Here is a 22,709-nt window from a genome sequence, read left to right on the forward strand (position 1 = left end):
TCAGCCCACATCCTAACTCCTCTGTGGCTCTGTGACATAAAGTCATTTGTTGACCAACTCCCTCTCCCTTGGGCATTTTCTGGGCAAGCTCTAGGCTTGGCTTCCTTGTCTCCTTGCAGGCATTCCTTGAAAAGGTGGGGTGACTCTTCTCTGATAAAGACCATGTTTACTCAAGTGTAGTCGGGTCTTTGAAACCAAATTCTGAAGTTGGTATTTGTGTGAACCCCATTGGATTGTTTCTCAAGGTAACAAGAAAATGGGAGAGATCCAGGTGTGGCAGGTCACACAGCTCCCATTCCCTTCCTGTATGGGGATTTTCCCTTTTAGGATGGCAATTAATGCATTTCGCGAACAAACCCATTGTGCCAGTAGGTATGACATCCAAGGTGGCTAAGAGGGAATGCCCTGGTTGGCCAAGCCTGATCATAAAACAGGTTACACACAGTGTCAAAGGCATCCTAGCCAAGTTTCAGGAGAAGGTGTATGGTCTGTACAGGCAATTAGAACGTGCAGATCTTTAGCCATCTGTGCTCGAATACCACTTCTTCCTGGTCTGGATTGATTAACTTGTCCTGTGATCTTGCATCATTTCCTCATTTCAGCTAACCAGGCTCATGGAAACAGCATCTGCTTCCAAAGAACCGATCACTCCTCCAAATCCCATGCATTTACAGCCATTTCCTCTATAGTCATTTTCTCTATAATCAATACTTCCTCAGGTATGTATAGCTGTTTCACAGATGAATGTGATCTGTAGCTGCTCAGAGTTCATTGTGCAGGCTGGGAACGGAAAGTCTGTAGGTCCTGGAAATGGTGAGGCATGAAATGAAGTTAGCAAAACACATGAATATTTCACAAACTTTCCCTCCTCCCCCTCCTTTGCTAGATGTCATTGGGGATTAACAATACTGTCACATCAAATTCAAGCAATCTGCTGTTAAGCATGACAGCTTTAATAACCCCAAGTGATGGCCTGTTATATCACATGATGATTTGTAATCAATAAATCATGTGTGAGATGTGGCTGTGGGCCAACTGATAACTCAAGTGCAGCCTCTGTAAGAATATTTTTGAGCTTGGTGGAGGAGTCTTTCCACCTTCTTAGTGCCAATTCAAGAGTTGTTCTTGGCTCTCAGCAATATCAAGAAAAAATGAACTCCATTTATTTCATCCAGTCAAAGGACATGGAATGAAGGAATTAGCTGAAACTTCTCTTCCCAAATGGCACTTGCTGCCATCTATGGTTTTGTTAAGAAAGCTTGGAGCTTCAGCAAGTTGCAAGCAAATTTTCTTCTGGCAAGAAATCCAATGTGTGGCAGGCACTTTCACTGGGGTCAGAGCTCACAATCCGATCAAGGGCTTCAGGATATTTGTTTTTTTCCTGATAGACTCTGCTCCCATAGTCACGTGAATATGTGGAAATCTTTGCTTTTAGATTAAAAAAAAAAAAAAGAAAAGAAAGAAAGAAGAAAAAAGTGTGTGTGTGCGGGGGCTTCTTAAGCCCTCAGCTGCAGACAGGGTCTGGAGAATTTGGACCCTAAAGATTCAAACACCAGAACATTAAGCAAGACACTTTATTGTTGTTATTGTTAAACCAGTCTCATAAATTACCTATTGGTAAGAATTTAGTGTTAATTTGTAACTGTTGGATTTGGGTTGTTGGCAGTCCTCCAGTTGGTCACTGGTTGAACCAGTCCACAGTAACCAGAAACCCCGTCCTGATTTGGTGACCCATGCACAGACAGGGGAATATTCCCTGATTTTTTAGAAATGCTGAGCATGTTCAGCTCCTCTGACATCAGCTAAAGCTAGAGGTGTTTCTTAGACTGGGGCAGTTTAAATCATTGGCTTAAACTTAAATGCCGACTGATGTCTTTTTTTTTTTTTAATTGTTTTAAAAACATTTTGAGGGCTTCCAACAAAACTTCGTGCTTTTGCAACTTTTGATTATTAGGGAAAAAAACAAAAATCTTCGAACCTACAAACATTTAAGTACCCACGTTATTTTACTCACATGACTAGCCCTTCTGACTTCACTAAGACTGCTTGTGCTAAAAATGAAGCATGTGACAGAAGTGTTTTTTTTTAAACTGTGTTTTTATTAAAATAGTTTCCCAAGTAGGAAATCTTTGTCACTTCAAGTTGGCTTCAGTGTTAGTAATGAAAAGTGATTCTGACCTTCATAGATGAGCAAAGTTATTGTGAGCTGTTATTTTACATAGGCCAGTATTTAAAAAAGGAGCAGCCTGAAGTCCTAAGTCTCTGTATGCAGGCACCTCTGGGTGAGATTTTTCAACAATACCCAGGATTTAGAAGCACAGGTGCCACCAACTCTCAGCTGCAAATCCTGGTGGAAGAGTACAACCTAGTCGAAACATTTCAACTTTCTTAATTTGTGGAAGATCCATAAGAAGTGGCGCTGCATGAGCTGTTTGCTTTGCCTTTTTATTGTTTTGAGGTTGTGTTCCCCAGTAAGGATGTTAATGAGCTCATGACTTGAGTTTTTTGTTTGTTTGGGGGTTTTTGTTTGGTTTTTTGTGGTTTTTTTTACAAACACGCAAGCATTTCATGTGTGAAACTTAATATTAAAAAATTTCCAAAATCTGAATTTCTATTAAAAGTCCATTGAAACCAATCGCAAAAGTACAAAACATCCACTTCAGTAGTTTGATTATTAAATGAAAGAAAGTAAAGAGTTAGCAACATAGAAACAGAAAATTCTGATTTTTTTTTTTCAATGATGATTGATTCTTTTTTTTCATTAAAATTTTTGTAGGGCTGTTATGGGGTTCCCCCCCTCATGCAGATGTTTAACACCATTAAAAATGGGGTATATGGTCCCCACCCTAAAAATACTTAAATTGTAATGCCCTCCCCCCGAAAGTTACTCCACAGAAACCAGGCACAAGGATATGATGAGGACGACCAGCTGTGCTGGAATTTCCACAAACAGGAGCTTTTGCAGACTCTTTACCTTCTTTCCCAGATCAAACTGCCCTAAGTAGCAGCTGCCTTTAATGAGTTTTTTTTTTTTTTTTAAATGAAAAGAAGTAAAAAATAGACTACAGGCAGTCCTCAGAGTTAGGACACAATTGGTTCCTGAAAACCACGCCTTACGTCGAAATGTTGCAACCCGGAACCAATTTTCCCATAGGAAACAATGTTATAAATGGGCCAAGGCCCAATACCCTATTTTCACCAAAAATAACCCGAAATTTTGTACTCAATCAATTATAGATGAGCAATATAGCTACATTAATGTATTTATATTGTAAATAGCAATTACATTGATTTGGAAGGACTTCTTTGAGGAGAATTTGCTGGAAGTTTTGAAGGGTTTTTGGCTGGAGTCTTGGTTGCAGGTTTTTCTGGAGTCTTGTCTGCTTTCTTAAAGAAAGTGCCCAAGGAAGCCTGGACAGATGTTCTCCAGAGAGATGGGTGACGCAGCAAACTTGTTCGCTGGTGTGGTTTGATGTCAGATCAAGTGTTGTAAAGTCGAAGCTGACATCAGAAAGTTGGAACAGGGTGTCAATTTATAAGTGCGAAATGTTGTAACTTGAAAAGTTATAAGTCGAGGACTAGGAATAATGGGTGTAAACTAGTTGACAGTAGATTTAGGTTGGATATTAGGAAGAAATGTTTCACAGTAAGGGTGGCCAGGATCTGGAATGGGCTTCCGAGAGAGGTGGTACTCTCACCTAGCTTGGAGGTCTTCAAGAAGAGGCTAGATAGTCACCTGGCTGGGGTCATCCAACCTCGGTCCTCTTTCCTGCCAGGGGCAGGGAGTCGGACATGCTGATCCATTGTGGTCCTTTCCAGCTCTACAATCTATTAATCTATGAGGACTGCCTGTATTTCAGTGACTTTCATGCCGTGTCAGTAGTAGTGGATGTTTATGTACTAATGTAATGTAAACGTAATGGAGAAAAGAAGACCTATGAAGTAAAATAATATTTTAAATGAAATTTTGAAGTTCTCACCAATTTGTCAAAATCTTGACGCACGTTTTCTGAAACCAAAATGTTGGGAAACTTCTGTGAAAAACTTCAAAACTCTTTGGGGCTTTTTCAGTCCAGAAGGAAGACAAATTTAACAGAAGTTAAAAGTTCATCAGAAGGCAGTTCCAAGTCCTGAGCACATGCAGGGTTCAGTGTCAGGGCTGTGGGGTCCCCATCACACCTCCAGGCATGCAGGAGGTGCTGAGGTTGCTGTGGAGCCCATGCTGCACGGTGTGGATTTAGCAGCACTGATGTGTGGGGAAGGACAAGGCCATGAGAGTAATGGCACTGGCACAGGATATTTGCAGGGTCCCTGCCTGCCTGAGGGGGAGGACTAGGCATGTGTGGAACAAGGACAGGAGGAGACTGACTACCTCCTTTCCTTCTGTAGCCCCTATGCACCTTGCTTGAGCACAGTCTGCCTCTGACTCTCAGTCCTAGTTGTGAATAAGTTTCTGCCTTCCTAGTTGAAACCTTTTGGGATGAAGGAGGTGTTATGTGAAATATTGGTCTCCTCTCCTATGGGGTGGCTGGGGCCTGAAGCCTACCTTAGTTCTGGGCCCTCAGGAAATCTTCCCAAGTTAGCTGAGAAGTTGCCATCCTCCCAGGGAAGATGCCTTCATCAAACTGCACCCTCCTGTGCCACAGCAGGGACTGGTGGGAGCACAGCCTGAAGGCCCATGGGGTTCCCACCCCTCGCTGTGAAAGAGTGGGAGTGGAGAGCTTGAGGGTGTTTCTCCCCTTTAGTGGATGTAGCTGCGGGCCCAGCCAGACCTGTTCCACCAAGGCTCTCCCGGTGAGGAGCAGGGCTGCAGTCGTGCACAGGCACTGTGGAACAGCAGCGCGCTCCAGCTTCATGCCATGTATTAGGCTTTTCCGGTCAGTAGGATTGTTTTCCAGGCCAGTGATTAGACCTGATTTAAAAAAAGAAATGAGCAAAAACAGCTAGAGGTATGGCAAGGGTTTTATCTTCCTAAGACCTATTCGTGACCAAGAGTAATGGTCACAAACTCCTGGAAGACCACTTCAGGCTCAATATTAGGAAAAACTACTTCACAACTAGGGTGTCCAGACTGTGGAATAAGCTCCCTCCAGCAATGGTGTGATCACCTACCCCGGCAATCTTCAAGAGGAGACTAGACAGTCCCCTTGCTGGGGTCACCTGACCTCAGTTGTCTTTCCTGCTTGGTGCACGGGGCTGGACCGGATGATCTTCCAAGGTCCCTTCCGGCCTTACAATCTATGAATCAATTAATCTAAACCTAGACTTGCTGGGAGTCCCCTTGTACACAACCAGAGACTTCTGCTCTCATACTGCCTTTCAGTAGTGCTGCTTCAGAAAAGACCTCAGTGATTGACACACCCCTGCTGGATTAAAGGCCCTTTGAGCAGGCAGAGAGCATCTGACTTTTATTCCTACAAATTGCCGTACCACAAGCCTAGTCTGGATCCCCATCACCAGTGTGAGGAGGGCAGTAAATCACATAATCCCATGCTTTGTCTCTGGTTAAGGGAGTGTGTCTTCCTGCCCGGCCTTCCTGGGGATGGGGAATAGAGGTGGAGTGCACCATTGGTTAGAGTTGAACCTTGGCCTGGCATAGGACAAAGTGTCCCTTTCAGGCACAAGAGTGTGTGGCTGGTGCTGAGCTGTGAGGCATGAGCAGGCATATTACCTGCATGCAGCAGGGATTGCAGAGAGACTGGTTCTCCTTGGCGTATGTGCCTGGGAAGGTTGTTCCCAGGGCACTGCTCCTGGGATCTCTCTCTCCATGTAAAGGCATCTGGCATTTTAGCCAGGAGCTGCTGGAGAGTTTCAGTATTTCACTTGAAATGCAGCCAATAAACAGGGAGCTGCTTCCCTTCTTGTTCTGAGGGAAGAAACAAATAAAAGGGCTGGGAACAATAATGGGAAAAGCCACACTTCCCCAGCTGCCTGCTGCAGAGCAGCTGAGCTCAGAGCCTGTGGCTGGTTTATTTACCGAGCCTCTGCTCTGAAATGATTTATCTCCCTCCTGTTCTGTCTGTGACAAGTGATATGGAGACTCTGGCAGTGAATTATCGCTCTGACAGAGGCAGAGCTGTGTTTAGTTGTCAGCCAGGAGTGTAATAGACACTTGTTCCCATAATTTTCTTTACTACTTTCATGATCACAGCCATAATGTTATAGCCCCATAGTGTCTCTTGGCAAACTGCTCAGTCCAGGAGCTGCCACAGAGCAGTTGTTTCCTAATGATACTATTAGCAGTTCTTGTGATGGATCCACGTTGTTAGTCTAACAGCAGCTCTGCTCAGCTGCACGCTAGTCTCAGATGCTTGCCTGCACAAGTAATTGTAGAGTCTGCCTTAGTCTAGTGGCCTTTTCCTCATACTGGGATTTCTTAAGGTTTTACTTTCTTGTAACAGAGCTATCTATTCTTAGGGAAGGAGTTGTCCATCCAGCAGTGCTAAGCCATTTCTCCTGGCCATATATATTTAATGAGGGTGAATCTTGCAGCTTTTCCCGAGGGATGCCATAGCTAATTAGAGCAGAGCGGGCTGGAATTGTGTTTAACCTTTAATTCAATGTGCAGTTCAGTTTGTTTAGGTGGAGACCAGTCCATTACATTGTTCAAATTGCCTTGCAAAGATCTTGGAAGCTATTGTCTTCTTGAGAAACTAAGTTATCGCCTAAGAGCAGAGCTTCCTGCCCAGGAGCTACAAGAATTGTCAGGAAGCATTACTTGTGTCTGGGGAAAACAGGTATCTTAAGGCGTCTAAAAATATCCAAGCATGTGTGTTAATATTTATGTTGTGTGAAACGTTAAGAATTTTGCAGAAAACTCTGAAGCCATTGCACGATATTGTTTATATGGTTATTTAGACCCTAAGAATTGCTTTATGTTGTTTACTGAGCTGTTAGTGGCTCTTTACTTGGCAAGACACCGGGTTCAGTATCTTCTGATCTACTCTGTGTGAAGCTGCTGGCTTCTGTTTGCTTCAAATGCTTTTAATATGTGAAGTGACGACAGACTGGGGAAATACAGGTACAAAGTGCAAGCACAAGTTTGGCTTGCCTTCATTTTTTACTAGAAATTCAGGGCCACCTGCTCTCTTTGAAATAATAGTGGCTATTTCTTCTCCACAGAAAAGTTGTGTGTTTTATGTGGAGATGATAGGGGTCAGCTCATACATTAAAACTCTGTCAGTCTAAGGATAGAAGGAACAATTACAGTCAGAGCCTCATCAGTTGTATCTACATATGCACCTTACTTCTCAGTAGACTAATTTACTGCACAGTAAAGTGTCTACATGTGCATGGAAATGGGGCCAATGTAGACTAATTTACAGCACCATCGGATAGTCTCATCAGACACAGGTATTATCCAATGGTACAGTAAATTACTGTTCTTAAATACATATGTAGATGGTGATATCAGGATTAGTTTACTCGTAAATGTGCTCATCCAGTCTAAAATCCCATATATCAGAAGCTGTTTCTTTTCACACTGTCATCCCTCTGAGGAACCCAATAGTTTGCTTTAGCTAGTCAGTCCCTGAGATTTGCATTGACTGGCTTTGCAGAGGTGGGCATTGCCACATCTCATCAGCCCAGGGGTCATACATACGGTTAGCCCTCGTGATGCAGCAGAGCTCTGGCTCTTGGCCATATGGTACTGACAAGCTAGGAAGGGGTTTTTCTAGCATTTCTATGCTAGTGAATACACCAAAAACCAAGTGGACTGAAGTTGAACAAGCCCTTCTCTCTGGGATGGCAACAAATGCTCCCCCTTCCCCTTAAAGAAAAACACTCCCTGGGCATGTCTACATATCACCCTACAGCGACATAGCAATCACACAGGTCTACGCGTGATCTCTAGCTACATCGCTGTAACAGCACACTCCCCGCTGTTACAGAGATGTAGTGGGGAAATTTAAGTGCATGCCACCCATACTGCACAGTAGAGGCAGTTACTGCATCGTGTTTTAGTACTTCCAAAAGGCGCAGTAACATTACTGTATGTCCCTGTGCTGTTAGTCTAGAAATGACTGCTGCATGGATGGGACCAAGTGGTGCAGCTCAAAAGGAAGGGGGGAGGGGTATTACCTCATTTCAGCTGCATGAGCAAAGCCCTGTTTGACTTGCATTGCTCCAGTAAAAGCTATCATCCCACAATGTGCTGAAGTGAAGTCTCCTCAGTTCTTCGTCCCTTTGTGTAGGGAACGACCCCCACCCCCCATCTTCCAGGACAGCTGCTCAGCTCCCTGTTGGTCTTTCCCAGGCAATAAGAGAAGGCCCTTCCCCAACTCCCACCTGGATTTTGAATCTTTTCCATGAGGAGAATCGCTGACCAAGCCTGGGCTTCAGCAGAAACGATGCACACTGAAACCCCACCTATTATTACTGAGAACGGAGCATTCCCACCGGTGAGAACTTGGAGCCCTGTGTGGCCAAGAGCCCTATGTTCCAGCGGCTTGCAGGACAGCTTGGCCTGCACAGGAGAACACACCTTGGATTGCTCACTGGCACACTGCACGGTCACCAGACTGCTGTTTGGTGTTTCCAGCATTTTGGTGAAAGTGGCCCCATCTCTAGGGATGTTGGCACTTGTCACTGTCATCTGTCCTGGTACCTTGGGCAGAGCCCTGCCATCACTATGTGCAGAAAGAAACCTCAGCATGGGCATCTCCTCAGTGCTGTCTTTTATAAAAAATTAGGTTTGACTGTGTTCACCCTCCTTGGCACAAGTCTAGATATTTCCCTTTGCTCGAGTAGGCTGTCCAAAGCCCTGGCAGCCAATGGTAGGGATGGCCCTTGAGCTGGCTGTTGGTAGGGCTGACACTGTCCCTCCTGCCTACATAAGTTTCACTTTGGGTTACTCCATGGGACTCCAGCTGTGGCTTTTTGCAGTTGATCCTTATCTGCACAGGAAAACATGGCTGGTTTACCATGTCTAGACTGAGTAACTCCTGTATGGACATGCTTATTCCAGTACAAGAGGCTTTTTCTGGGTTAGTTTAAGCCCCTTCTCATGTAATATACACAGAAGAAAGGCTCTTTTATACTGGGATAAGAGTGTCTGCACAAGTATTTGATTGGTGCAATTATAGGCTATGATCAAAGATGTGAATTTAAACAAGGTCTTCCCATGTACACAAGGCCTGAGTGCTCTCATCTGTGACCTGGGCTCAGCTTGCACTGGCCTTTAGCTCTACCGTGCCACCCCTAGAGACCAGCATCATAGGACTAAGCATTGTGTGAACAAAACAAAAAGATCATCTCTGGCCTGCAGTATAGGCCCTGCAAGTTGCTGCAGCATCTGACCCCCTTCTCCACCCCCTGCACCATGTGCTAGGGAGCCTCTAGCCTTGCGAAGGCAATTCTGAGAGCTGAGGTACTGGTATGTCTGGGGAGCACTGTGAGCAAAAGGAGGTTCTGCTCCTCAGGGCACAGAGACTGGCATGAGCAGTTAATGAGCCAGGAGTCTGTGCTAATGCATAGATAACACTGTCACAGGAAGGGTCGATTCCCTGGTCTCAGAACATGATTGGAATGTATGAAATAATGGAGCTATTAATTTATGGCTCAGTGCTGTGGCCTGTGCTACTGGAGCTACCACATGATTGATCTTTTAATGGGGGCAGGTAATCAATTCCCCTGTTCGAAATCTTTATTTAGATGGGACTGGACTTTGGGAAAGCACTTGAAGCCCAAAGCTTGGATCAGAGAGCTCAGCCTGTGGCTATAAAAACCAGCTTCTCTAGCGCAAGATGTGGTAGGGTCAGTTTGTTTAATTTTGCTTTGGAGTGGGATGGAGACACATGACTGAATGTTGCCAAGAGATGCCTGGGGTGCTCTGCTAAAGGCCAGCCCCAGAGAGAAAGGCAAATATGCAGTATATACAAAGTGTCCCTTTGGATGCAAGTGTAAGTCTCCAATGTGTTTGATCTTCAATGGGCCGTGCCCGCCTCCCAAGCAGTGCTTGTGCTTCAACTCCCAATGAAGCGAGTTTTTTTTTCTCTGGCTGCAGCTCCCCACCTTTCCTCTTCCACACAGTACTGCTGACCTGTCTATAGTAGATTACTTCTAATTGATTTTTTTTTTTTAGCAGCGTTGGAAAATAATCTCTTGCAGTAACTCCAACAATGAAAGTGTCGTACCCCACTGGCTGTGAGGCAAGGGCATTAAGTTTAAAATGCTACTCCTAGATTCAGTTTTATTGCTTGTCTTGTTAGGCATCAGTGTGGCCCATGTTTGCTGTAGTTGTGAACATCACAGTGACAGGCAGCTTTTTGCTTTGGGCATTCTCCAAGGAAACCAGTGTAGATCTGTCTATTTACAGGTGTTAACATGCCATTTAAATCAAGAGGAGGGGGGACACCATGCCACCAGCGTATTCTCACAGCTCGCACAGGCTAGCGATTTATTAATTACGGTCATCTGTCAGAGTTAACTTAAAGATGCAGATGGGATGGGAAGGGAGGCTGAGAGCACTGGGCTCAGATTTGGGGACGGTTGAGCTAGAAATTGAACCATTTCTAGCTCTGCTCTGAATTGCCTGGGATAACTTGTTCAAGTCATCTGTAGTCTCCATGTGTGTCAACAGTCCACCTCTGAAATGGGAACAGTTCATTTCCTCACATGCTTTCCTTTTAGGTTGCAAACTCTTTGGGGCAATGGTTACAGTGCCCATCGCACTGGAGCCTGTGGGTGCTACCATAACAGGTGTAATAAATAATTAAATGATTTTTGTGTGGGTTTTTTTTTAAAGGGAAAGCTATAAAATGTAGGGAAAGGGGGCTGGCAAGTGTGGCTTGGAAGCCTTTAAGTAGGTGTGACAAAGTCTACACCGCAAGCTTGCTTCTCACCTTCTGTGCAGCACTTCCATTTCACCCCATGAATCCAGTGTGAGACAGAGACCAGAGGTTGTTTCGAATGGGGATTGGATGAAGCCAGCTTTAGAAAGTTCCTAATATTCCCCTGTGCTGCAGTCAGAATATTGGAAGATGCAGCAAATTACAGAATATCTATTTGTTACTTGTCTTCCTACTGGTTTTACTGCAGGTGGCATTGGGACACCCTCTGTATTGCAGTTAGCTGCTTGGATTTCCCCAATCCTATTCTGGTCCCTCTGGACAAATCCCAGATAACTGCATAGAAGTGGGGGAGTTTGGGAGACTTGGAAGTGCCAAAAGGTATTTCCAGAAGTGTGAGGGGGTGTCTGTGCCCTCAAGTACTTTCTATAGTCCCCCAGCTCATAGACAAGCCACAGGGTTGCCCAGTTCAGTACTGCTGCCTGGGCTCTGACATGCTTCGGCAAATGAAATCAAATACCTTAAAATTGGCTCAAGAAAGGACTTGAGCATCTCAGGGGCCCAGAGGACATTTACTGCTCAACCTCTGTATATCACTCAACCAATATTTAAGACACTTGGGTAATTCTTGATCACTTCTGCTGGCATGTTCAGGAGCTGCATTTAGGCTTTCTAATTGTCCCCCTTGGAAACCTGCACCCTGCCCCCCCCCCCCCCCCCCCCCACAACTCCTTTATAGGAAGTATTTCATATTCTAGTGGCCTCAAAGTGTTACCATTCAGCCTGTTCTCCTGCTCTTGTTCTCTGGTGCCACACACTTCAGTGGGGTCAAGGGATCTGCTGTGAGCTGGACATAGACATAATCAGCACAGGGGCAGCTTGCTGTTCTCTGATTACACTTCTCACATTGTCACTCACAGACCTTAATCCCCCCCTCGTGTGTGGTAAGGAGTTGGGTCCCCTTATAACCAGTTCATGCCCTCAAAGGTTACAGTGGTCATTATTAGCATGCTTAAACAAAGAAAACAGTGCATGTGGTTTTGAGTTGGCTCTTCTGACACGCCGTCTTATGGGCCACTGCCATCAAAGCTGTATTGACCTGGGGTGAAAACTCCTGCCCTTGTTGGAAACTGGGTCCTCTGTTTGAGTAGGAGAAACTGCAGCAGGACATAGCTAGTTTGAGCAAGCTGTCTAAAGCGTATGGTGGTTTTTTTTTTATGCCAGTGGGCGGAAGAGGCCAGGGCTTAGGCAGAACAAGCAGCAATTTACTTTGTTGAAACCTGTGGGATGCCAATAGGAGGGGGCGAGCCAGTTAAACAAATCTAGATGCTTTATCAAATTGGGTGTAACTGCAGCTTCCTGTTGTTGTCGTGGCCATTTCCAAGGCTTTGTTTTTCAGTGGAGCCCATGGAAATGGCTGGGCCTGATGTCAGAGAGCTGTTCCTGTGTGGAGGAAAACGTCTTGTTCCCATTGTCTTGCGTCCGTTCACAGAAATACTTAACCTCGAGAGCCAGGAAACTCTCCCCCTTCCCACCATCTGAAGACAGATGGTACTTCCTCCCGCTTCCCCTGCATTTCTCCAGAGTGCAAAAATATCACCAAGACGCCTTGTGCTTTTGTGGCAAGTAAGGAAGCCATCTTGGTTCTTGTATCTCCATGTCCTCTTGCTGCGGTCACTGTCAGGTCCATCCAGGAGACAGATCTTGGTTTTGCTAACTGTGTGCAGGGAGATTTCATAGATTTCATAGACATTAGGGCTGGAAGGGACCTCGGAAGATCATCGAGTCCAGCCCCCCGCCCAAAGGGCAGGATGTCAGCTGGGGTCATAGGATCCCAGCAAGATAAGCATCCAGTTTCATCTTGAAGGTGTTCAATGAAGGCGCTTGAACAACCTCCAGTGGCAGGCTGTTCCAGACCTTGGGGGCTCGGTCAGTAAAGAAATTCTTCCTTATGTCCAGCCTGAAACGGTCTTGTAGTAGTTTGTGACCATTCGTCCTCGTCATCCCTTGGGGCGCTCTGGTGAACAAACGTTCCCCTAGATACTGGTGGTCACCCCTGATAAATTTGTTGGTGGCCATCAGATCACCCCTGAGCCTGCGCTTTTCCAGGCTAAAGAGCCCCAGGGCTCTCAGCCTGTCATCGTAGGGTCTGTTTCCCTGACCTCTGATCATGCGCGTGGCTCTTCTCTGGACTCTCTCAAGCTTCTCCACATCCTTTTTGAATTGTGGAGCCCAAAACTGGACGCAGTACTCCAGCTGCGGCCTCACTAAGGCCGAGTACAGGGGGAGAATGACGTCCCGGGATTTGCTTGAGAAGCATCTATGGATGCAAGCCAGCGTTTTGGTCGCTTTACTAGCCGCAGCATCGCATTGCAGGCTCATGTTCATCTTGTGGTCAATGATGACCCCCAAGTCTCTTTCTTCCATAGTGCTAGCCAGCATAGCACTGCCGAGCCTATAAGGATGCTGCAGGTTTTTTTTCCCAAGGTGGAGAACCTTGCATTTATCGGCGTTGAACACCATCAGATTCTCATCCGCCCACTTGCTGAGCCTGTCCAGGTCAGCCTGGATCACCCGCCTGTCGTCTGGTGTGGATGCTTTGCCCCAAAGTTTGGTGTCATCGGCGAACTTGGCCAGTCCGCTTCTGACTCCAGTGTCCACATCATTAATGAAGACGTTGAACAGTATGGGTCCAAGGACAGAGCCCTGGGGGACCCCACTGGTCACAGGACACCACGATGAGTGACTTCCATCAATTACTACCCTCTGGGTCTGACCCCGGAGCCAATTTTCCAGCCAGTGGATCGTGGGGGACCCAAGGCAACAATTGGCCAGTTTCTCCAAGAGATGATCATGGGACACCAGATCGAAGGCTTTTTTGAAGTCAAGATATATGACATCAATCTCATCTCCCTTGTCCAGGTGATAGGTCACCTGGTCATAGAAGGAAATGAGATTGGTCAAGCAAGACCTACCCGCAACAAACCCGTGCTGGCTATCCCTTAAGATGTTGGCGTTGGCCAGTCCATTAAGGATGGCCTCCTTAATAAACTTTTCTAAGATCTTCCTCGGGATAGAAGTCAGGCTGATGGGCCTATAGTTAGCCGGATCCACTTTCCTCCCTTTCTTGAAGATAGGCACCACGTTGGCCTTCTTCCAGTCTTCGGGCACTACACCAGAGCGCCAAGAGTTTTCAAAGATCCGCGCTAGAGGCTGGGCTATGATGCTCGCCAGCTCCTTGAGTACCCTGGGGTGAAGATTGTCAGGGCCGGCTGACTTGAAGGTATCCAGCTTCTCAAGATGTTCCTTCACGAAGTCAGCATTAATGGAGGGCAGGGGATCACCCTCACCCGGACTTCCCGGCCCTGTAGCGGGCACGGGCGTCCCATGGGGCTGATGAAAGACCGACACAAAGTACCTATGTAATAGGTTGGCTTTTTCCTGGGCGTCAGTTGTCAGTTGCCCCATCTGGTTCAGCAGGGGTCCAACGTTGCCCCTGCTTTTCCTCTGGCTCCCCACATCTGAAAAAGGACTTTTTATTGTCCTTGATGCTCAAAGCTAGCTGGAGTTCAGTTGCAGCCTTGGCTTTCCTGGTCTGCTCCCTACAGGACCGGACCAGTGCAGAATAATCCTCCTTGGAGGTGACTCCCATCCTCCATCCTTTGTAGGCCTTTCTTTTTAGCCTCAGGAGGTCTGCTAGGTCCCTGGAGAGCCAGGGGGGCTGCTGTCCCCTCTTGCTGCCTTTCCTCCGAGATGGAATAGACTTAGTTTGTGCATTGAGGATCGCTCCCTTGAGGAGCAACCACTCTTCTTGAACTCCCCTCTCCCTGTGGTCACGGTCCCTTAGGGCCTCACTGACAAGCCTCCTGAGCTTGTCAAAGTCGGCTTTCCTGAAGTCAAGGACTTGCATGTTGCTGACCGACTTGCCAGCTTTTCGGCGGATGGTGAAGGTGATCAGCTCGTGGTCGCTGTCACCCAGCTTCCCATCGATCACTAGGTCGCCGACTAGGTCCTCCCCAGTAGCCAGCACCAGGTCGAGCAGCGCTTTGCCTCTCATTGGCCCATAGACTTCTTGAGTCAGGTAGAGGTCATCCACGCACGAGAGGAAGCTCTGCAACCGCTCAGATTTTGCTGAGCGATCCTCCCACGAGATGTCTGGGTAATTGAGGTCACCCATGACAACCATGGTCCTGGAGCAAGCTGCCTCAGCCAGTTCCTGGGCAAACTCCTGGTCTAGCTCAGGACTTTGGGTGGGAGGTCTGTAATAGACTCCCACCATTGTGTCCCCTGTGCCATGTTCCCCACGGATTTTAACCCAGAGGGTCTCCAGCCGTCCACCCTGGTGGCCAATATTGGCTTGCAGGGACGCGTAGCTTTCCTTAACATAGAGAGCTACACCCCCGCCCCTTTTCTCTACACGATCCCTCCTGTACAGGGTTTAGCCATCTATCCCTGTGGTCCAGTCATGGGTGGAGTCCCACCAGGTCTCCGTGATCCCTATGACATCGTAATTGTTTGCACTGAGCAGGAGGATGAGCTCCTCCTGCTTATTCCCCAAGCTCCTGGCATTAGTGTACAGGCAGGCAAGTGCCCCCTGGGGGGCTCCTTCCTTGCCCACAGATTTTACCAGGGCTGGGGCAGGGGCAGGCTCCCTTGAGTGCCGTGATCCGCTGGCTTTGCAAGGATTGTTCAGCAGGCCAGCAGTGGCGGTAGTCCCCCCGTCCCCCAGCGGGCTTAGTTTAAAGCCCGGTGGAGCAGGTCAGCCAGTCTGGCTGAGAAGAGCCTCCTCCCTAGGGGAGAGAGGTGGAGACCATCTCTTCCCAGCAGCTCGCTGCCTTTCTCGCCAAAAAGCGGGCTGTGGTCATGAAAGCCAAAGCCTTCCTGACGACACCAGCGCCGCAGTCTTTGGTTGACCACATAGATCCTCCTGTCCCTTCTCAGCCCATAGCCTGAGACTGGGAGGATCGACGAGAACACCACTTGTGCCCCCAGACCCTTAAGCCCCGCTCCCAAATCCCTGTAGCGCCTCATGACCTGGCTGGGAGTACTCCGAGCCGTGTCATTGGTGCCCACATGAATAAGGAGCATGGGATAGTGGTCTGTGGGTTTGAGGAGCTTGGGGATCCTCTCTGCAATGTCCCGGATGCGGGCCCCTGGGAAGCAGCAGACTTGCCGGGCTAAGGGGTCGGGGTGGCAGATTGGCCCCTCCGTCCCCCTCAGGAGGGAGTCTCCCACAACAAACACCTTACGTTTTGTCTTGGGGAGAGCAGGGGCGGGAGCTGCAGTTAGGCCCATGTTGCCTGTGGGGGCCGGCAACTCAGCAGGCTCTGCTGGGGCAGCAAGAGGTGCGTACCTGTTGCTCAGGTCTGGTGGGGGAGGGGCCTTGGTGCGGCGGGCCTTAGGGCCCTTGACCACCTTGGTCCATGCCCCTGGCTGGACACAGCAGGAGGTCCCAGAGTCCTGCCACCTGACCCTTCGTTTCCTCTGCTGCTGAATTCAGTGGGGAAGAAGGGGAAGGCCAAAATACAGTGTGTACCCCCTGGGCTTGGGAGCCCTGCAACGACAGCCAGTCAGAGAACTCCCAGTGCATGCGGTGCATGACCAAAGGGTAGCATTACCACAGTGCCTCCTCCCTTCTGGATCCATACCTGTCTACAATGTTAAAAGAATTTATTACTAATCAGTTAAGTGGTGTCTTTTTGCTTTAGTGGCTGTTGGCTTCCCCCTGCAATGTATTTAAGGATAAATAGGATCACCTGTGACCTACCAGCTTTTCACTCTTTCTCTACACTCCTACCATATTCTCTTAGTCTTAACCCCATCTTTCCACCCTCCACACAAGAGTTCTTTATGGGCCCCTCTGAATTGTGATGCTCATACAGTGAGTGGCATACTGGATGGAGGTAGGTCTGACTGTAAAACCTTTAAGTCACTGATAGTGTTACTTTTTTTTTATCAAGCGATGTACTCAGTGCTGTACTAAAGGCTGTCCCTTGCCTTGAGGACCCTGTAACAGAAATCTATTGCATCTAGCTGGCAACCCTGCCAGCATGCACGCTGCAGCAAAACAGTTCTGTTTGATTGGAGAGACACTACTGGAAGGAACCCGCCCTTCCAGCTGTATTACTGCTGGCACAAATGTAAACACAGATTATCACCATTTCTAAAGAAATCCCAAAGGAGCTGGTGCATTAAACTTCATTGGACCATTTGTTTCTGGTCACTAGCTCCTATATCCAGAGCCTCCTGTTAATAAATCACATTTGCAATGCTAACAAACATTTCAGTCAGGCTATTTATAGAATTTGGACTATGAAAATGGCAGTGGGAAAAGTCTGAAGGATGTATGTTAATTCCCCCTCACCTTGTGGGCAAGTCTCCCCTTTCTTTGGCATATTCTGTGGTATTGGAATGTCAGAAAGATGAAAAATAATCTCAGCCAGTCAGATCTCAGTTGATGCATCGCCCTCCAGCTTCTGTGTGCAAATCTGCACAGTTAAAATCTGGCTCACCACTTTCAAGAGTCATTAGTTTCTCTCTCAAATGTTTCCATTAGAGCTGCTACAATTAAAACATTAAGAGACCAGGAGACAGTTACAGCTAGTTCTGACTATCAATGAAAGTAAAATACTTATCCAAGTCTTTTCTGCTGAAGGATTTGTCCTTTGATCACAGCCCACGCTGACAAAGTACAAGCTGGCCTGTCAGATGTTTCACTTTTACTCCATTTGGACTTTCTCCTCTTCACTATCATAAAAGGATAAAAATGCACTTCCAGTGTCAGCAACTCTTGACATTTTTAGTTTTGCTTTTCTTAGGCTGTGCCCATGTTGTAGTTTGGTGTGATCACAGCATATGCAGATGTAGCTGAGCTGGCTTTGGTCAAAAACAATGAAAAATGGCCGCACAGACTTCAACATGGCTTAGCCTCGTGGTCCCAAGCAGGCTTTTCCATCCCCGACTGAAGTCCTGCCACTATTGGTAGTGCTACTGGTAGTAGTGGTCCTGCCACTATCCAGTGAGCTGGAGAGCAGCTAGCTCTGCTATGCCTGCACATTTCTCTCAGCAGACATAGCTAAGAGTGCAAAAGTGGGAGCTTCTGGAATTGGGTTTAAGGAAGAATCTCAGCTTTCAATTTTGAAAGTTCCTTGTCTTTATGGTTACCAGTAAAAGCTTAAATGTAACACAAGTGTCCTCTAAAGACTCAGAAAGCAAAGAAAAAGGTTCTAGGATGAGGTGATCTTTGGGGGATCCAGCCCATGGGTTGACCCCTCAGGGTTGGTACCAGGCCAAGTCCCATGACACCTTTGACTTCTGGAAAACATGAGTTTGTCTTGAAAGGGAATCCAAGAGTTTCCAGCAGGGATGGTTGTGAAGGGAATCTGAACTGGACCTTCAGCAGCATTAGCATAGCTGCAAACAGTTCAAAGTTCAGTGACTCTTCATCTCAACCAGGTGATGAACTTAGAAGCTCAATGACTTTATTTGAACCCACCTTTGAAATATTATAGGTATTTGCCTTAGTGTCTGATCTGGTCTTCACTTGCTCCAGATGAGCTGGTGCAAAACCACCTTTTTTTGGTACTGATGTTTCTAAATGCCTGCCAAAAACTGCTCTGGGCACCTACACACCTTGCTGCTGCTGCTGAGTCTGGTGTCCTACTATAGGATCTGGTACCCAGAATCAGAGAGAGTCCTGGAAAGCTTCTCTTTGGGGACCTGATTTTAGTTCCCTACTATACCCTGAGCCCTTGTTGGACCCTGGGTGCTTCATTTCTTTGTGCCTCAGTTCCCCGTCTGCAATCCTGGAATAATAGCTCTGCCTCCCTACTCGGGGTTCTATGAGGATAAAGACAGTAAGGATTGTAAGATGCTCAGTTACTATGGTAATGGGGGTCATGTAAGTACCTAAGAGAGATTAGTGACATGCTCACAGCTTCATGATTCCCATGGTTGGTTATTAAACTAGTCTCCTGCAAGCTGGGTTTTGGGTTTATTTTTAAAAGGAGTTGTTTGTGCAGGTCTCCATCCACAGCATTAAGTGTTAGAAACAAGCTGCTTGTAAATCAGAGAGATACAAAATAAAATTGGTTCGCAGCTCTTAAACACAGGCCCCAAGTCCTAGCTTCCTGGATTTTGCTTGCTGGTTTCCAGAAAACAGACTTTTGCTTTTTTTTCTTGTTCTGGTTGATGTGCATTTTCGTGTGTGTGTGTGTGTGTGTGTGTGTGTGTGTGCGCACGTGTGTGTACACATACACACACTTTTCATGGGACAACTCCAATACAGCTTGTGACAATGGAGATTTCAGGGATACAACTGGGACACAGGGAGTCAGTGCTTGACCCTAGAGAGCCACAACCCAAGGGATCAAAAACAGATGGTCCAAACTAGCCATGACTCAGGAGATCAGGTGCAGACCATCAGGAGACCAGGGTCTGTAAAGGACCAAGATGCAGTCAGTCGCCCTGGGTAGAACCACAACTAGCATCACAGTGAAGAGGGTGTGATTCGGGCAACAGCCCCAAGTACCACCTTTGTATGGGGCTACAAAAATAGCCACAGCTGATCGTGCCACTGCCATCAGCACTGTGGCAGCCAATTCTGCCCCAGGCATCACACAGTTGCTTCAGGCACAGAGCTGTCCAGATACACCTCTGGCCACGAGCCAGGGGGGTCAGGAGCAGAGGGATCCAGACCAGAGTCGCTTTCTGGAGGAGCTAGAGCAGGCAGCTGCAGCTGTAAGGAACAGGATGTGGGCCATCACCAAACTAAAGTCACAGGCCAGGAAGTGGCTGGCAGAAGAAAGGGGTCTGAACTGAAGTTAGGAACAAGAGGGTTGGGGGTCAAGCTGGCAAGTCTGGAACAAAGTGGTCTGGACTGGAGTCTGTAACTAGGATCCAACAGGCAGAAACCAGGAAGCAAGACCCAGGGAACTAGGAACAACTAGTCAGGAACCAGAAATAAGGATTTGGAAGCCCAGGGCTAGACAGAGGCACCTGTCCTGTTGACTAGTCTTCTGGGTACTGAAAGAGTGGAGGGAACCATGCAAATTCCGGTAACTGAGGCCAGCTGGAAGTAGGCTGCTGGCAGCCTGGCCTCCTCAGGTAACTGGGGCCACCTGGGGGCAATTTAGCCTATCTGCTGCCCTGACTTCTAACAGGAGGCCCCAAAGACACTTGTGTAGTCTGTCCCACACTGTGAGAGCCTCAGGTTAAAAATGCCATTGCATTGTAAAGTACCAGTTCTATGTCATGATGTATTGCAGATGTACATGCCATGCCCCTCATTTCACTGCTGGTACCTCAGAGAACTTGGGGTTTTGGTCTATATCAGTGGGATCTTGGGTTTGGTGCTACCCTTTGTTCATAGCAGGAATAGGCATTGGGCCCTAGCATGCTGATTCTCTCTCTTTCTTTTCAGGTCTCTCATCAGCACTGCTGGAAATGCATGTAGGAAACGTCTCTGTCTCTTCAGTTCGAGGGCAGCAAGTGGTGCTGCCAGTCTGGTATAAGAGCAGCTCTCAGAAGAAACCCTATATCTTATGGGTCTTCGAAAGACCTGGAGCCAGTCGATTGCAGGTAAATGTCTTGCATGCAAAGAAGAAAGTGGGAACCTAGCAAAAGAGAGCCTAGGGGGGAGTTCCAGCTAGAGAAATGCTTAAGTGATACAATAGGCTGTGAGTGGGTGCTGGTAACTAGCGGCAGACCTTTTAAAAGAGCCTGAGCTATCACTTCCACCGCATGGCTCCTTTGTCCTCCTGTGGGGTTCTGGAGAGAGCAACTAGCTGAGGGAACAGCTGACTGCAGCTCATACCTCTCCAGCTTTGGGCAGGCTGAGGGTAGTCACAAGGGCAAATGTGATGCAGCAAATGAGTCTTCTGTGGGCACCCTTGGATGTTGTCAGGGTAAAACTCACTGAAAATGCAGCTGGATATCTTCTCCGGTGCATACAAGATCATAGGGAAGGTAGGCATTGGCCTGGAAGGTTTCTGACACATGTCTACTGACACCTACTGCAGAGACCTGCCTTCTCATCCTGGCTCTCTCACTTCAGATTAGTCATTCAGCCTCCTAGCCTCTCCATAGTGTTGAGTTGCCGCCTTATCTCTCAAGGTACCCACTAAAATGTTTGAGTGCCATTAAAGGCTAGTGAGCAGTAAAGGTTGGATTAAAACTAGGGGTCTCCTGCCTCCTTGCCCTGGACTTAATTCTGTGACTATGCAGTGCAAGGTCTGGAGGTGCCATCTTCTACCAGTTGGAAACCTTTTCAGAATTTTCAGGCTAAAATAAGGACATCTTCTCATGACTCGGAGAGGACATTAGGACAGTCTATAAAAACAAGAAGACTTAAACCACCTGTCCATAAGGTCTGAAAAAATTAATGGGGCCCTCCATTAAAAAAAAAAATCTAAGCAACTGGGAGCTTGTTTGAAGATTTCTAACCAGAAATAAGATATAGGCACGGTGTTGAAGGACAGGCAGAGCAGCTCCTCCTAGTATCTGAGTGGGAGCTCAGTATTCTGCACAAAGCATTGTCTCAGGGCTTTGTAACCCACAGGAGCCTCTGTAGGTTCCTTGTCCCCCACCCCAGCCATGTGCTGCTGCTGTTGCATCCCATCACTTGCCTGTAACACTGTTGGGTCACAAGTAAGCAGACAGTAGTCCTTCTTTGGGGGTCTGGGATGGGGGGCTGGAGGAAAGTACAGCTGGGGGGTGGGCTAGGAGGCAGCATGATGCAGGGTATGGTTGGGTGTGAAAAGGTGTGGGGATGATTAGGGGGACCTGGTCCCTGAAGTTAGGGAAGCATGATGTAAAAACCATTGCTGCAGTCGAGCAGAGTTGCTAATCCAGGACTTTTTAATAACCCTCATAATCTGCAAATTTTTGACTGACAATCTAACTTTTTTACTATGGTTGATGTTAAACCCCCTAAATTTGAATCTGGCCTTTGCCCAGGGCCTGGCTTAAGTGTTACATTTTCATTATGTAAAACATGTCACAAAAATGTGGTTGTCAGTAAAACATTTGCAGATTGTCAGTAAGAAAATTGCCTTGGGTTGGCATCCCTTCCCTCAGGAGTTCTAAAAACAGAGTCCATCACTCTCCAAAATGCCTTGTGTTCATTGTAACACATGTGTGTCTCCATCCAGTGGCTAAACCACCTTAGTAGGAGTCCAGGAAGACTAAATCCCTCCTCCCAGATAGAAGGGATGGGGAACTGTGGAGATTTGCAACTGCTGGAAGCTCAGTGTTGCAAAAATGAATGTAGACAGAGCCAGACTGTTATTAGATGAGCTCATATATCTATCTACTCATTTTCAGTTAGCGTATAAGGATACCCACCATACCCGGTGAACCTTTATCAGGTTTTTTCAGTAGGGCATGATATATTAAACAAGCTAACCAGACTACTGACAATGGCAGTGGCTTATTATATTATGAGGAAGAGCCAGAGGGCAGATTCTCCCAGTCTGGACAGACCAGGAGGGGACTTGCCAGGCCAGGGAGAAGAGGAGGAGGAGTGGAGAGTTCCAGCGAGGGAGAGAGACAGCTGGAATAGGCAAAAGAGTGCGCTAGGGTGGAAGATCACAGGGGTCAGTGATGCTTCCTCCCAATGCTGTAAAATGCCTTGGTTTTGTTCTAAAAACCTCACTTCATGGGTGAGTCTCCTTTCAGAGCACTTCCCTCCACATGTCACTTGTAGCTGACTTGAGGGAAAGTGGACCCTGGGCACTAGACTCCATTGGTATATCTTGCAGACACAGCATGGTTGCAGCTTGGGTGCTGACAGCTGTGAAACCTCAGCCGCATGAGCCTCAACACAGTTTGTACGAGCCAGCTCAGGCCCTGGTGATGCATACCACCACAGCTTCACTGCTATCAGTCTTCCAGCCAACAAGGTTAAAGCTAGCATGGGTA

At 47.3% G+C, this 22,709-nt stretch overlaps 1 protein-coding gene across 1 annotated transcript in view; it reads left to right on the top strand.

Annotated features, from left to right (window-relative positions):
• Positions 1-22,709, top strand: part of ESAM (endothelial cell adhesion molecule) — a 97,749-nt gene that overhangs the window by 54,463 nt on the left and 20,577 nt on the right. Inside the window, exon 2 of the mRNA XM_059720024.1 lies at positions 20,212-20,369. Within this exon, the coding sequence (XP_059576007.1) occupies positions 20,212-20,369 (158 nt within the window). The remainder of the gene's footprint in view (positions 1-20,211; positions 20,370-22,709) is intronic.

Source organism: Alligator mississippiensis, chromosome 16 (genome assembly GCF_030867095.1).
Source record: "Alligator mississippiensis isolate rAllMis1 chromosome 16, rAllMis1, whole genome shotgun sequence".
Classification (NCBI taxonomy): domain Eukaryota; kingdom Metazoa; phylum Chordata; order Crocodylia; family Alligatoridae; genus Alligator; species Alligator mississippiensis.